Consider the following 17,993-nt stretch of genomic DNA (forward strand, 5'->3'; position numbering starts at 1 on the left):
ATGCTCAAGAGATGAAGAAGGTTGTGCTCAATGTGAACCAACTCAACATTGAAGTTGTTGAAGCTTTAAAGAGTTGTGCTTGGGTTCCTCTCAAATATTCTAGATTTTTTGAATGTCTTGTTATTTTTTGTTGTCTATTTGTTGCGAGTTTTTGTATTGTATTAAACTTTGGGAAACTTTTTGGTTGTGGACTCTACTGCTTCATCTAATTTCTCATAAGACTTACTGTTAAATGGGTTTGAATTACTTTACAAAAAATATTTGGTAACAAAAAATATTGTTGCTTTCTCTTTAAACATTTTTTTTGTTTCGATATCTTATCTCAATTATCTTATAATTTTTGAAGAAAGTAATAAAAATAGCAAGATTTTTTATAATTTTTTTAATGCAAAGTTAAGGAAGAAGAAACGTTTAAGTCAACTGTAATTGAAGACACAAAAAATACTTAATGTATTTTCAAAATATTACACTATATTTATAATAAATTTTAAATTCAAAAATAAATATTAATGATATAATGAAATTTATAAAATTAATAGAATTTCCAAATGAAATGTAGAATGATCCACTAGTTTTGTTAAGAAAACATCTTACAATTTCTACAATTATATTTCAAATTACTACATGTTGACATTAAATAGATGAATCAAATCATCTATCAAATTATGTAAAAAATTAAATGGACCTCATGATGTAACTAGAAATTCAAAATTTTAAAATATTACTCAATGTTGCAAAAATTCTCATCATGTGACATGCCATCAATTGCTACAATGCTTTCCACAAGATGATGAACAACTTTGCAAAGTATGTCAAAAATAACTTGTCTACCACAAAGTGCATCTCTAAACCCTTTCAAATGTAAGGCAAGACTCACAAAAATTAAGTTTTTGATGCCAATTAACCTTTTAATTTTTAATATTTCTCTAGTCAAATATTTGACCATTAATTTTTCTTGGGTCAAATATTAAAAGACAATTTAATTTTTTTCGATAAAGCTAAAAACTTGCGTTTTAGAGGAACTTGACACCTAAAATTTAATACATTTAAGATAAAAATTTAAGAGTCCTACAAAAAAAAAATTGTTGGAAATATAATATACATTAAAAAATCTAGCACCCAAAACTAATGACCAAAAAAAAACTAAGGAAGCAAACTAGCAAAACAACAAAAATTAGAAAGGCACCTAAGCAAGGTCTCTGAGAACTTTGGAAACTTGAATCTTAATGACTTCAAGGACTTCCTACATGGTTTCTAAACCACCATTGATGCTTTTTTCTTTTAGTGTTCCACAAGTAGTTTTTCCTATGCCTTGGATGTCCTTACCCTTCTCTTCACTAGTGAGATTAATTTTCATCTTGATGGCTTCCCACTCCTAGGTTTACAGCTTCTAAACAAGGGATTGAACCTTCTTGTCACTATAATCTAGATCCCTTTCTAATTCTCTCAATTGACCAAGAACACCCTCCTTTATGTTCTACACTTCCTTATTGAGGTCCCTTTGCAACTCATAAAGCACTATCTTTAGAAAAACTATTTCATTATGAACCCAAGAACTAAAGACATCAATGGATTCTATTTTTTATTTAATTTTCTTAACATCAACTATGGTGTAAAAAAATTCTCCTATTTTTCGCCCTTAGCTTTTCCAAGTGGGGGGTCTTCAAAGTCAAAGGCAAGGTAGCCCACTATTTTTGCAATCACATTTGCAACATCCTTTTCTCTAGGCTCATACTATGATTCTGCTCATGGGATTTAGGTTTCTCATTGGCAAGGCATCTTCAATTTCATCTCCGGTCTCCATTTTCTCTTCATTGCTTTCCTAGAAATTGACTAAAACCCTATAATCTTTTAGGTCATTAGATGCCAAATCATCATCCCCTCACCAATTCTAGAATCTACCTGACTATCAATGACAACCTTTTTCTTATTGGACAGAGGGGTTTTGGCATTAATCATAGCGGAGTTATATTTTCCTTCATTTTCAACCTTCACACTAGGGAATGAGATACATGCCTTACAATAGCCTAGATAAAGAAGCATTGGACCTTTGTGCAACACAAGGTGACAAGCTATCTTCTTGTGATTGGTTAAGCTATGGTACAAATAGTTCAAAATGTAGTAGGGGAAATCGATCTTGTCTCCATACTGAAAGTTATTTAACAAAACAAAATTAAATTATTGAACCCTTTCTTCCTACTATCAAGGGTTATGTATGCTCTAACACAACTAAGGACCAATCATCAAATAGGCTTAATTTTCTTAGTTAAATAAAATTTACATACCTTGATTAGTGCTTTCTTCATCTTCCTCCTTAGGAAACTTTCTAAGATCATCCTTGGTGTTTTTTTGTCTCTTTGAAAAATTGGATGCCCTTGTTTAGAAGACCAAAAGTCTCAGAAAAAAACTAAGCAATGAGTGGAAGGGATATTCCATATATGGTGGCTATATACTTCTTCCAATCATAAAAAAATTTAGGGTGGCCTCAGACTCAAAATAATGTAAGTTGTCAATGTACTCAGGTAATCCCCCTTTCTCTATTTGCTCCCACACCTATGGGGTGTTCTTCCATTCTGAGAAATTTGTAGGTTCTTTCCTTTTTAGATCTTTACCCATGTTTCTTCTCTTCTTCTTTTTTTGGTCAGATTTTGTATCCTCTTTGAAATAAAAATATTGAACACAAAGATTGACAAAACCCACAATGACCCAAAAAGTGTGCCAAGCTTGCACCATATTAGCTTTTTAAATGCTTCTTAATTGATTATTGTACTCCCTTAAACTATTCATAATTACTATATAAATTGTAGATACCTCCACATGTCCTATCCCTCACAATCTCTTGCATTATAACTAGATATTTTATGAGACCTACCTGTCATTGAACTATCTTAGTAGCCCATACCCCTATATTGGCAATACATCCAACAATTTGATTTTATTTCTTGTACACATGGGTGATGATGACCCTCTCAAAAGAGTTTAATATTCTCCACATTTCTCTTATGGTTTTTTCAATTGTCCATGTCATTTCTTTTTATTAATTCAATATATCTATTGTGTTTCTTGTGTCTCCTTCGAGCCAGAGTGAAGTACACTTAGCCTTTCTATAATAATAACTACCTAAAGGGCCCCACAAGAATTTTCTATGTGACTAGTTCAGATTCCTAGTGGGCACGTCATCACATCATTACAATTTTCATGTTAATCCCTTAAGATTTCCATATAACCCACTTCACCTATGTTTATTTTTGTTGCCCCAATTAAATTAACTTTGAACTAGCCTTTTAGGGGGACTTAGCCAAACCACATTATCTCTCTCTAGACCTTTTCACTTTTAGTATTTAAATCTTAAACAAGAGTAGTTTTAGAGTCAAATCTTTCTAGGATTTTCATTATAGTTTTCTTTGTGTGCATAACTTCTCCTTGATTCATCTCATTGCTTTATTTTCAGTTACCCAAGAAAGAGCTTCCTTCTTTCTAAACAGTCGGTCATTTCTCTCTTTCCAAATACTCCATCATATGTACAAGGGGATGATTTTCCATATAATCTTAACATTCTTGTTCTTTTCTATCCATGTCCAATTTATTAGATAATTTTCTACACTTCCTTGGAGAAGCTAGTTTAGGTTCCATCCTACAAGAAAATAAGTCCAAACTTCCCATAGTATAGTTACCTCCAAAAAATAAATAAAAGAAATTTTCTTGATCAATTTTACAAAGAAAACATATATTCTCTAGATTGAACTATCTTTTACAAAGGTTATCCAAAGTAATAATTTTATTTTTGGACCATAATTGAGTAAAATATTCCAACTTTAGGAGTTATACATTTTATCAAGCATGAAATCCACTAAGGAGTTTCCTCATTGAGGGTGATCAAGGACAAACCTGAAGTAACAACATGGACACCATTAGGGTTATTTCCTCATATTACCTTATCCTTTTTCTCATAAGAGTTCAAAGAAGTCTGAATGAAATGAATGCGTGCATTAAAATTTTTGATATTGATCCAATTTCCATTATTCTTATAATCGAAAACCTTCTCCCATAAGTTACTTTGCATTGGTTAATAATTCTCATTTCCTCCATCTTACTAGCAATTAGAACATTCATTGACCTTCTATCTTCCTCGAATCTATTTTTCCTTCCATTTCCTAGTTTCTATTTAACGCCTCTAATGGAGATAGTCTTGCAATTCTGAGTAGAACTCTAGATATAAGAACCACCATCAATATTAGGAGAATTTAAGAAGTCTTCTATCAAATGTTAGGTAGAGGGATACTTCCTATTAAGGATAAGGTTTTACTCATCCTTAGAAAATATGCTCTATATCTATTTAGAAAGAAGGGCTATGTTTAGATTTTTTTATTGACCTTAAGCCCAGACCCCCATTCATTCTAGGTTTACAGATATACTCCCAAGAAATAAGAGACATCATTTTCACTCTTCCACTAATGACCATATGAAATTCATTTTAATTATTTCAATTTTGTCTCCATAGTTTTTATGGATCTTGAACATACTAAGAGAATGGGTAGGAATGTTCTGAAGGCTACTCTTTAGAAGAGTTTTTAATATTTTGATTAGTAAGAGGCCAAAGCCAAGGTTAATTATTGTTATTATTTGTTGTGATTAATTATTTCAATTATTAGTTAATCTCAAGTAGATTTGAACCCAAGACCTCCCAATTAAGAGGCTCACAATTTCCCATTATGTTCTAGGCTCGCCTTACTCTTTAGAAGAGTTTCCTTCCTAGCTTGACTAAATAAATTTTGTTTTAAACCAGCAAGCTTATGATAAAATTTATCCAACTAACTTTTCCAAAAGGTATCTAAAGGCTTGGATCAAAGAAGGAGGAAAAATAGATACTTGGCAAGGGGGAGATTAGACAACCAAGGATCTAGGATATTATACATTTCCTTTCTTGAGGATTATTTAGAAAGAATAGATAAATCTTATACCAATTTATTAATTTATTAGTTGCTGAGGAGTATAAATTTAGCTCACCATTTTAATTATTTTGCCTCTTTAATAGAAGCCTCACCCATAGTAATGGTGTCATATAAAACTATTTGTGGGTGCAACTCTGTGGATTGGAAGATGGGTTAGAACCATGTATAGAACCATCAAGCCCCAATTATGTGAGAAACTTTCCAAAATAATTAGCTAAAATAGGAAAAATAATGGTGGAAAAAGGGCCACCTTTTCTAGGACCCCTAGTTATTTGGAAAAAAATAGTTAAAGCCCCATTAACCAAACTAGCCATGGAAGGAGTGGTGATAAGCTTGTGACTAAGCTTGGCTTCTTCCATCGAAACCAAAATCCTTGAGGACTTTAATAAGAAAATCCCAATCAACATTGTCATAGTCCTTGGAAAAGTCAAGCTTCATAAGGAAACCCTATTTCTTTGACATTAACACAGAGTGGATGTTTTCATGTACAACCATTAGATAATCTAGAGTATTCTTGATAGGGAAAAACCCTTTGTCACCACTACATTTGGGTCTGAATTGCAATGGTAGGCTATTGCAATTATGATGGTAACCCATCATCCAACTAACATCAATAGGAATTGGCTCTTGTTGGATAGTCGTTGACCTTTAGTTGTAGCAAGGGTGACTGTCAATATTGTAATAGCCACAAGTTTTATAAATTGAGTTAACAGACTAACAAACCATTCATTTTAACTATCATAATTGTGATGAAAATCTGTTGAAGACATCATTACAATTGCAACATATGCACAATAGAAATGTTATGGACCCCATGACAAGCTATCAAAAACATCCATTGTAATTGGGATAGACATGTGGTAGGAATGTTGTGGGATCGACAACTAGCCGTCGAAATTTTCTATCACAATTGCAACAATGTACTATATTAATATAAAAAATTGGCAGCAAACATGGAATAGCTATGATGTAATCATAGGTTAATGTTGTCATGCAGTCATAGGTTAATATTGAGATTCACTTGGTTTCGAGAATAGTTTAATGTTCTCTACTAATCAAGGCCAACCACATAAATGTGGAAGCTCGTTTCGCTCCCCCCCCTCCCAACATCTAAATTCCTCATTAACATCTAAAATATTTAAGAAAGGATCAATGTTTAAAGTACAAAAATAGGTTCCAAACCTACAAAAGTGACATCATTTTCCCATCTTCTGGTGCATGTCATTTTCTATCACATCCAAAATAAGATTTTGCTACTCTAAATTGAGAATGCACGTGCAACTGTGTTGTATATGCATGGACAATAGAAGGAGTTGAAAAAACCCAACAAGTTTACATTTATTTAATAGGTCTATGCAAATATCTAACAAAAATACAAACTTGTTGGGATTTTTTAGCTCCACCTGATGTTGTATGCATATGAATTAAGATTGCATATTGAACTATGGCATCCTTTTGCATTGCCTAAAACCAATAGATTCACATAGTTAGTTGTCGTAAAATCATTGGTTAATGTTGAGCTTCACTTGGTTTCGAGAATAGTTTAATATTCTCTACTAAGTAGGGCCAACCACATGAAGGTGGAAGCTCATTTGGCCCCATCCCACCCCTCTGAAAATCTAAATTCCCCATTGACATGTAAATTATTTAAGAAAGGATCAATTTTTAAAGTACAAAAGAAGGTTCTAGACCTATATAAGTGACATCATTTTCCCATCTTCTGGTGCAAGTCATTTTTCCATCACATACAAAATAAGATTCTTCCACTTTGAATCAAAAATGCATGTGCAATTGCATTCAAATGCATGGACAATAGGCAGAGTTGATAAAACACAACAAAATTACATTTATTTAATAGGTCTATTAAGTTTTTAAAATTATAGACCATCATGAACAATGTTCATGATGGTCTAAAACTTAAAATACCTAATTAAAGGCCTCTAACAAAAATGCTAACCTATTGTATTTTTCAACTCTGCCTAATGTCGTATGCATATGAATTTACATTCCATATTCAACTATGGCATCCTTTTACATTGCTTGAAACCAAAAGATTCATGCTATTAGTTTTCATACAATGATAGGTTAATGTTGAGCTTTACTTGGTTTTGATAATAGCTTACTATTCTCTACTAATTAGGGCCAACCATGTGAAGTGGAAGCTCACTGCCCCCACCTAACATCTAAATTCCCCATGAACATCTAAAATCATTAAGAAAGAATCAATCTTTAATGTACCAAGAATTTCATCATTGTCTCCTTCTACTCTTAGGGGAATTCCATCTTCATTGCTCATGAGAAATTCATCACATGGGTACATTCGGGAATTTCCTCATTGCCTCCTACATAAAATGAATCCAATGTTAGAAAATGCCCCCTAAGAAATAATAGTTTAGGAGAAATAAACACATAAAAAATGAGAGAGGAAAAGAGGAATTTACTTACCAATAGGCTTTGTCATTGCATTTGTGGCCATGCTACCTATTGAGTGAGTTTTATTGTCTTTTTTGTTGTGCCTAGATCTTTTTGTTTAAATACATACATACATATATATGTACATACATCTGTGCATGCATGATATATATATATATATATATATATATATATATATATATATATATATATATATATATATATATATAGAGAGAGAGAGAGAGAGAGAGAGAGATGTTTTTTAAGGTGATAAGTGATTTACCTCAAATTTTCACAAAAATAATGTAGAGTAGGAAAAATGGGTAGAGTTCACAATTTTATTTACAAAAACATATCATAGTAGATATTTTTAGAAAGAAACAAGCCATAACCTAGTTAAATGGGTCTAGTTTCTGATTAGTTGGGTTGATATATACACATATTTAACAAGGTTATGGCTACTATGAGGAATAAGCCTCATGATTATGACATTTATACAAAAGAAAAACTTGCTTCTTGAATTCCTTACACTCAAATCTTCATTAAGTTATTCTTTGAGCAATGAGAATAGCTGCTACAAATTCTTGATTTCCAAGAGACCCTAAAGCTATGCTACACTTTTTGGAGACATGGAAGAATCTACTACCGTCTTCTATACTTCATAAGATTATAGATCATATAGTGATGCCCAAATTAACAACAACAACAGATACTTGGGATGCAAAGATCACAAGAGCATGGTAATAAATTCCTATATCTAACTACCATCATATTACATACAATAAAATGAATGAGATGAAAAGATTAGAAGGGGATGACAATGAGATATAGAGAAAACAAGAGCATGACAATGAAATGCAGTGATCACAAGGGCATGGAAATGAAATCATAGATCTCCACATCATACATACATACATACATACATATGTATGTATGTATGTACTTCATAATATTTTGGATCATATAGTGATGCCCAAATTAATAGTAGCAATAGATACTTGGGATGTAAAGATCACAAGAGCATGGTTATAAATTCCTATAGAACTATCATCATATTAGGTACAATAAAATGAACAAGATGCAAAGATTATAAGGGCACAACAATGAGATGTAGAGATCACAAGGGAACGACAACAAAATGTAACTTTCACAAGGGCATAAAAATAAAATCCTAGATCTCCACATAATACATACATACATATAAATGTATATATGTATGTATATAGAGAGATCTTTTTTAAGGTGCTTATTACATCTTAGCACAATAGAAAAATTGTTCCAGTTGCATACATATTCTCTAATCCAAATAATTAAACAATAAAACTCACTCAACCCATGCTAAGTGACCTAGCTAAAGATCCTACACAAAAATATGTTAATCTCGGATTGGTTTTGACATATGAGTGACAATATACTTATGTCGTTTACTCATTTCATGTTGAACATGTAATACATGCCAAGCATAAGTTGTCAGATAGTATATGTCGAGTGACAAATATTTAGTGTGAGATGAGTAACTAGTAAGTGTCGAGTCACTCAAGTGCTGAGAAAATGGTATGTACTAAGCTATTTAGATGTAGAGTGATAATTGGATGCCAATTCATTCAGAGGCCGAGTTACAACATTGAAGTTGCAGTTGATGCTGAGCATCAGGGACTTCAAGTGTCGAGTTACACAATTTTGACATAAATGTTTGTAATGGCACAAACTTCTATGTAAACTATTTTGGCCTAACTGAAGAATTGTTTTACAATATTTGTTGATAAGGATGAATCTTAAATGTGAATCCCTATGAATTACATGCATCCAATTAGAAAAAGGGAAGGTTTTAGCAGCAATATTCGTGAATCACAACCATTGATTCATACCTAACCCTAAGTCACCTAGGTTTTCTTAAGAAAGACAAACCCTAAATTTTCTAAGAATGAAAAAGGGATAATAAGAGAGTTTTCATTCAAAAAAATGAGCATTCAAGCTGATTAAAGTGTTATGAATTGAGTTACATTGAAAAATCAGTTAAGGGAGAACATAAGAAAGGAATCAGAGAACAATAGAGATACATCTGATAAAAAGGATCAGGTACACATTAGTATAGAGCTAATCTGGTATCAAGCAATAGAGTGCTAACCGATGGATCATTGCTCAAATATTTTAATAGGTGGATCAGTTAAATCTCTTAATAGAGTAGTCTTGACAGGTTGTTGTAAATCTTTTAATAGGGTTCTTACTTTATTGTAAGTTAAAGTCCTTTTACCAAGCACACTTTTAGCATGGTGTTTAAATCCTTTAATAGGGTAAGATCTAACAATCTTGTAACCCTTTAACAAGGAATACTTTTCATAAGGTAGATCATGTTTCATGATCAAACATTGTAACCTTCATTAGATACACTTTATTACTACAATAGTGAAGATTTGTGGCTGTCATCCGCACCCCATTTTTACCTTCTTCTTGGAGGGTTTCTGGGTAACCAAATATCTTGTGTCACACATGTGTTGAATATTTTACTTTCATGTTATGGATGTATATGATTAATTTGGTATTTTAGTTTATATGCATAGATTGTGAGATGGATGTGTGGTGTATTAGTTTTAGAGGTTGAAAGTTTTAAGTGCTGATTCACCCCCCTCCCCCCTCTCAGAGTTTACTTCCCTGTTGTATTTCCAACAAAATAATGCACAGTTAATGGGCAATATGTGTGTGTGTGTGTGCGCTCGTGCGTGCATGCATGTGCATGTAATGTATGTATGTAGAGGAAATATAATGCCCATTAACAATGACATTAACTTTGCCCATTTTTCTTGGTCTATATATGTATATACCTAGATACATACATACATACATGCATGCATATATACAAATACACATACATATATACATACATACATACATGCATACATACATACAAACATACATACATACATACATACATAGATACATACACCTACATCCTTTGCATGGTTTAGAGGTAATGTCATTGCCGGAGAGGCTTCTGCAAGGGAATGAGACTCGTGATTATCACATTTACACAAAACAAATGGGGAATAATCAATGTTGTGTTTTCTTTTTGTTTTTACTTATTTTACGTAGTCCTCCATATAGCCTATAGTAAAATATGTATTGCATTTGTATTTGCTTTACCATTGCAACAAAAAAGTAGATACTTGGCTTCCTCACAGGGATAGCACACCAATGCATGCATGGTTACATCCTTGGATTCCATTGTTGGGCTAGCATATGTGATGAGAGCATTTTATGTTCAAAATTATACCATATTTTAGCCTTCATATAAGCCTTCACACTCATTTCTATACTCCATTTTTCTTCTTATATGTTGCATATGATTTAATATTTATGAGTAATATTTAATATAGTTATTAGATAGAGTATGTGAATAAATAATATGTGATTGTATTTATCTAATATTTTGATTATGAGCTATGACTCTTCCTATCACCTATGGATCTTCCTATCACTAATTCAAGCTCCATCAACTTTAAAATGTCTTGTGATTACTTATGAGGAAGACTACAAACCTTACTTTGTATTATCTATTATTTCTTGTTTGCATAAGGATGTAGCTACTATAGATATCATCCACTCTACAAGAACATGTGGAGAGGACAATGAAGACTGGTGGAGGACGCATTTTCGAGCTGCATAGTTTTTATTTCTATTATGAAAACATATTACTACAATACTTATTGCATTTGCGTGGAATAATAATGGGGAAACATTCTCTCCCAAGGAAACCATCACCTTCCCTATTTCTCAAAATTTATAACAAATTTCTTTCTACTCTATTGACAAAAATAAAGGAATTATAGATGATTCTATTATTTAGATTGATTTTTGTACATGCAAACAATGTATACAGTTGCTGTGAGCAATTGAGATAGTAGATATTGTAGCCGGGATTCATTTCAAGTATCATGTGAACAATAAAATAAACAACCTAATTATGTTGGAACAAATTTCCTATTCTTTGCAAATCATAGATTTCTAACATGTCTATTATGTAATCACCATTATTAATGCTGTGTATATATAAGAAGCCCAATGGAGATCGAAATGTACTAATCTTCCTTTGTTAAATCTGAAAAATGAAATAATACTTCTACTTATTAATCCAACATGGAAAGAAACAATTTGTTCACTCAGCTTCCAAACGAGAGAAAGGGCTCACTCTTGGAATGTTTGGTGAGGTTGTTAATATTGTAAATTGTTTTATATTGCATGCTTGATGATTTCTATAGCTTAAGTTTGGTGTGTTTTATTTTTTGTAGAATAAGATTTCATTTTGAAGTAATAGTTAGTTTATATTAATATATTTGCAATTTGATTAATATCATAGCTGGGTAAGACATATTATAAATAACAACTAGCATATTCTAAATTTGATATTATATTTTCATTAAGGGATAAATAAATATATCTAGATCATATTTATATTAGTAAATTATTATATTAGATTAGATAAATACATGATGGTAGTATTGTTTATTCTAGATTATTTTTTATTAGATTTGTGAATTGTTTCATTTTTTATTATCATTGTTTTTAATGTTTATATTTGTTTCTAATGTTCCTATCACTAGGGAATGATAGTTCCTATCACTAGGATTTATTTATTTTTTTCATAGATTTACTTCATGTGTTGTAGCTTTATTCATAATCCCTCATCTCACAACTATCACTCCTTGATAGCATATTGTGAAGACACCTTTTGCAAGCTTATACTCTCAGATTGACACATATAGACCAGCCAAAGTTCATCATAAATTGTTAATTCTTTGTTATTATTTTCCCTAGTGTTGGCCTATTAGTTTGGAGCCTTTATATCAAATCATTCATTATAAATTAGGGAATGTGCTTCATGCCTGACATTCAAGTGATGCATATGCATATGCAATTTTATCACTTTGGAAAATAGTATTTGATTCTACTAGTTGGGAACAACTGATCTTTCCTTTTATTGTACCTAATATGATGCCAATTCTATAGGAATTTGTAATCAACCCAACTAATCAACAACTAGACCCATTTAACTAGGTTATGGCTTGTGTATATACATATATTTAATTGGGTAATGGCTTCTACATGGGAATGAGCCTCATGCTTATGGCATTTACATAGAAAAAGAGCTTGCTTCTTCAACTCCTTACACCCAACTCTTAACTGATGTTATTGTTTTAGCAATGAGAATAGATGCTACAAATTCTTTGGAGCCAAGGAACCTTAAACCTATGCTACATTTTATGGAGACATGGGAGAAGTTACTACCAGCTTTAGTACTTCATTAGATTCTAGGTCATATAGCGATGCCCAAATTAACAATGACAATAGATACTTGGGATCCTTGCAGGGAGAGAACATACCAACACATGCATGGTTATATCCTTGGCTTCCATTGTTGGTACATCGTATGGATCCAAGTTTATATCCAATCATTCATTATAAATTGGGGAATGTGCTTCATGCTTGGCATTCAAGTGATGCATCTACATATGCAATTTTATCACCTTGGAAATCTATATTTGATCCTATTATCTTGGAACAGATGATTGTTCATTTTATTGTACCTAATTTGACGATAGTTCTAAAAAAATTTGTAATCAATCAATCTAATCAGCAACTAGACCAATTTAACTAGGTTATGGCTCAAGTTGTAAGAGAACTCAGGTGTAGAAACAACTTCCTACACTAATCCCTTAAGGAAAGTATTGTGAAAATTACTATTATATCCTTACAATTTTAGATTCGATATTATGTAAACAATAATATTTCATGATAAGTAGGAGATAATTTTCACAGCAAGTCAAATTTAGTTAAGCATGCTCATACTAGAGTATTATTGGGATGGGTGACATCCTAGGAAGTCTCGATGCTTCACCCCTATGAGCATCACCTAGATCCAATGAGTGCTAAGTGTTCTATTTATTCTCATGAGAGATGGATTCATGTTGAATCACTACTCATGAAATATGGGTCAATGAATTTGACTCAAATATCACACAGTTAAATCCTGATAGCAATATCATAATTTGACTTGTTGTGGAAATTATCTCCTACTTATCAATTGATGAGGTTAAGGGGCTTTCTAATAAATGGTTCATAAGGAACAACACTTGGTGAAGGTTTTAAAAATTGGGTTGGAAGCTTTGGGTTTAACCATGGAGGAAACTATGTAATTAAGCGCGCTCAGGCTAGAGTAGTACTGGGATGGGTGACCTCCTAGGAAGTCTCGGTGCTTCACCCTATGAGCATCACCTAGATCCAATGAGTGCTAAGTGTTCCATTTATTCTCATGAGAGATGGATTCATTTTGAATCACTACTAATGAAATATGGGTCAATGAGTTTGACTCAAATATCACATAGTTAAATCCTGATAGCAATATCACAATAATATTGCAATCAACCATGAATACAAAAAATAGATAGAGAAAGAAAATACATAAATGCAAAGATATGCTAGTGGGAAAAGAATTTCGGTAAAACAACCCCACCCCTCCAAAACCTACACAATGTATTATCTTCAACACAAAGGTTACAAAACACTTGAAATGCAAGTTTTTTTTAGGACATGAAAGACTAATTCAGTGGCAACATGTCATACCAAAAAATACACTTGCACTCTCTCCTATCTACAACCCTAAAATTGCTTATATTATGTGCTTCAAGAACCATTTTTAGGGAAACTTTGAAAGAACAACCATATTAGAGTTTTACCATTATTTGGAAAATTAGGAACAATACTCAAGTATATAGTACTCAATGATCAATTTCCACATGTCTTCACATATTCACCCATCATCAAATCTTCCAAAGATAGCTCTTACATGTCATATGAATCCGTCATAAGCTTTTTAGCCATGATCTCCTTACACACACTTCAATATGCCAACACATTCAAATGGAGTGACACATCAAGATGCCAACTAAACATGTACACTCACACTTAATTATATTATTTGTAAAAAATACATTTAAAAAACAAATAATAATAATAGGAATTATCTAAGGTTGAGACACCTTATTCTTGACACAGGCATGGGTTATTCCCATTTACCATATGGTTGCAATGTTGGAGGCAACATTTTTTATTTGTGTAGGATATGGAGGAAGAGAAGTGGTGTTGGAAAACATGAAAATTTAATAATATGACGTCACCTTGAGGAACTTGTGTATGCTCTTGGAAAACATGTGATTGAAAATGTTCATCATGACCTTTTTGGCTTCTACATATTTTTGCATGGAGCCTCCATACACCTAGTGCTCACAAATGTCTACTTAAGAATCTATGTGAACCTCCAATACAATACTATGTGGTGAAATATGTAGAAAATAATATAATCCTTCATCACACAAGGCCTTTTGCTTGGCATGCTCATTCATTACATTAATCACCCATGTTTTCATTTCAAATCATGAGTCATCCATTTTGGGCTTCAAAACTAGTACAACAGCTAGAAAGAGTACCTGAGAAGAGCTAGATCTCACATTCATTTAATAATAAAATATAGCATTCATTTATTATCACATTAAGTAAAAAACAATTATGAGCATCCATAAAATAATCTCATAATGTCCAAAGCTAACATCTAACATTAGCTCATCCTTTAACATTCATTAATAGCAGAACATAAACACATAACATTCAATAACATGTGAAATAAGGCATTTAAATATGCCTCAACCAATTATGATTTAATTTTGGATCACCTACCTAATTAGTTTATTATTGTGTTCTCACCAAAAATCATAAAATGTAAGGATAATTGTGCCAAAAAGAGTGTAAAAAGATGATTATTGTGCACCAATCATGTTTTTTTAGCTCTTTTGGTACAATCATTCTTACAATTTTTTTGTTCAATCTCCAACTTGTCAATATGTGTTTTGAGAAATTATTCTTCCACTGTGAGTCACGAAAAAGAGAAATATCAAACTTGAAAAGGATGTACATAAATGCAATTAATTTTTAAACATCAATTTTATAAACTTACAAAGAGAACCATATAATTATAAGAAACTATTGTGGTTTGTACTATTTAAAAATTATAATTACAAGTGATAAAGTTATATACTTTTTATTCAAACAGCACATATAATGGAAATGAAGTACAACAGAAGGTGCAAGCTCAACTACACACCCACACCCCCACCACCACACCACCCCTCCACCCCCCACCAAGTGGATGGCTTTGCTAAGTAGAGAATAGTTACATCCATACATACATACATACATATATATACATAGTTAAGTGCTACCTAACTATGTCCAAGGCATCTACACACTGGAGGCATACTCCATCTACGAGGCTTCCTACACACCCTTATCCACAGGATCAAGACCCTTAAACTATTCACTCTAACAAATATGTAGTTATGGTTTCTAATTGTTTTGATGGAGTTGTGTTCCTATAACCACTGGTCAAATTTACTTGCCTAATAGAGTGCTTCACCATCATACAGTCACTCGGGCGAATCAACTAGTTTTGTATAATTATAATACTATAATACCTTGGTGCAACCTTTGTGTTGTAGTTTATAGTTAATGTAAGGTTAACCTATATACGTCCTAGCTCACTCCTTATATAGTTATGTATAAAAGCTTGTGACAATACCTATGGCCATGCCACCTATTGAGTGAGTTTAATTATTTTTTTGGTGTACCAAGATCTCTCTATTTATATACATACATACATGCATGCATGCATACATGCATACATATATAGAGATCACAAGGGCAGAACGATAAAATCCTAGATCTCTACTAATCTTTACAATCCACAAGATCTCCCTTTATATATACATACATACATATATGCATACATACATATATACATACATACATATATACACATACATTCATACATATATACATACATACATCCGCATATGCAATTTTATCACCTTGAAAAATTGTATTTGATCTGGCTAGCTGGGAACAATTGATTATTCATTTTATTGTACCTAATCTAATGATAGTTCTCCAGGAATTTTTAATCAACCCAACTAATCAAAAAATAGACTAATTTAACTAGGTTATGGCTTATTTCTTTCTAAAAATATTTGCTATGATATTTTTTTCTAAAATTTTGTTGCCCATTTTTCCTTGTTTGCACTATTTTTATGCAAGATCTTGAGCTAAGTCAGTTAGCACGGGTTGAGTGAGTTTTATTGTTTTATTATTTGTATTCTAGAATGTGGGCATTTTTTATCATTAGCTTTTTTCATATCCTACTTTTAATGAAGTAACAAAGTGGTTTTTAGGGTGGAAAGGACTATATAATGAAGAGGACACTTGAAAACTTGAATGTTGCAATGCTGAAATGAAAACTATTGAGGATCAAACATCTATGGTGAATTTACAATGCAATGTGAAGTTGATTTTGGATATAAATGGGAAAAAATAAAACATGACATAAATCATTCCCCATTTGTTTTTATTATGGACAGTTGTGTGCGAAAGAGAGTAGAGAGCTCTGAATGAGGGTGGGAAGCTTTGAATGTTGGTGGAGATTTCACTATCATGCCCTTATCATCTTTGCATTTCATTATCACTCCTTTATGATCTCTGCATTTCATTACCATGCCCTTGGTGGAGATCAGTGGAGATCTAGGATTTTTTTGTCTGAACCTTGTTATCTCTATGCCCTTGCTTTGCAATTTGTTTGTCATGTCATTCCCTTGTGATCTCTATGCCCTTTACAACACTACAACATTTGGGGTCAAATTACGTCAAAAATTTGTGATGGCAGTGTAATTTGTGGTGTTTAGGCCAAAATGTAGTAGTGTCTTGCTTTGTAATTTTCGTCAAGATGAGAAGAGGTACCTATGTAAATTTTCTTTTCTTTTCCTTCTAAACATGTATCTATTTATATTTCCCCTAGCAGGTAAGTAGAGAAGCTTCTCTTTATGTATATTTATGTGTATATATGCCTACATACATACATAGACACACATATGTGTGTGTATGTATGTATGTATACACATATACATGTATATACATACATACAAACATACATATATAGATATCACAATGGCATGACAATGAGATGCAAAGATACATTTATACATAAATAGATATACACATACATATATCTACATATGCAATTTTATCATCTTGAAAAATTGTATTTGATTTTTACTCAATCACCAATATAATTTGTAAGTATAGATTTTTGCATATTTTGTTTGGTATGAATAGTTTCAATTGAATTCATGTAAGGAGAGTGACTCTACTCATGATGATAATGGCTCCATGTATTGGGTCTTTAGAGGAGAGAGACTTACAAAAGATTAGATGTTGTTTATGGATATGGGATGATTCATTTTTTATGCCAATATATGGTCCTACATATTGAATTTCTATATCATCAATTTGCTAGATACAAATCACTAGACTTGGTCTTCTAAAATGGTGGGACTAAGATATAAACCTCAAAAAAGGGTTGTGTGCTGTGGTGGGGTAGGAGGACGATGGTTGTGTGAATGGTTGATCGAGTAAGTTGCAAAAAATTAGGGTGTTAGTTGCAAGTAGTTTCATTAATTGTATAAGGGAATCAACTTTGAAAGTGGGGTGATCAAATTTGGCATGTTCATCCTTATGATAGATGTCTCTATC

At 32.2% G+C, this 17,993-nt stretch overlaps 1 protein-coding gene across 1 annotated transcript in view; it reads left to right on the forward strand.

Annotated features, from left to right (window-relative positions):
• Positions 1-17,993, forward strand: part of LOC149566890 (G-type lectin S-receptor-like serine/threonine-protein kinase SD2-2) — a 44,275-nt gene that overhangs the window by 22,360 nt on the left and 3,922 nt on the right. Inside the window, exon 4 of the mRNA XM_089816557.1 lies at positions 9,381-9,443. Coding sequence (XP_089672683.1) covers positions 9,381-9,443 — 63 coding nt within the window. The remainder of the gene's footprint in view (positions 1-9,380; positions 9,444-17,993) is intronic.

Source organism: Cupressus sempervirens, chromosome 3 (genome assembly GCF_028749045.1).
Source record: "Cupressus sempervirens isolate cs-2001-9-10 chromosome 3, ASM2874904v1, whole genome shotgun sequence".
Classification (NCBI taxonomy): domain Eukaryota; kingdom Viridiplantae; phylum Streptophyta; class Pinopsida; order Cupressales; family Cupressaceae; genus Cupressus; species Cupressus sempervirens.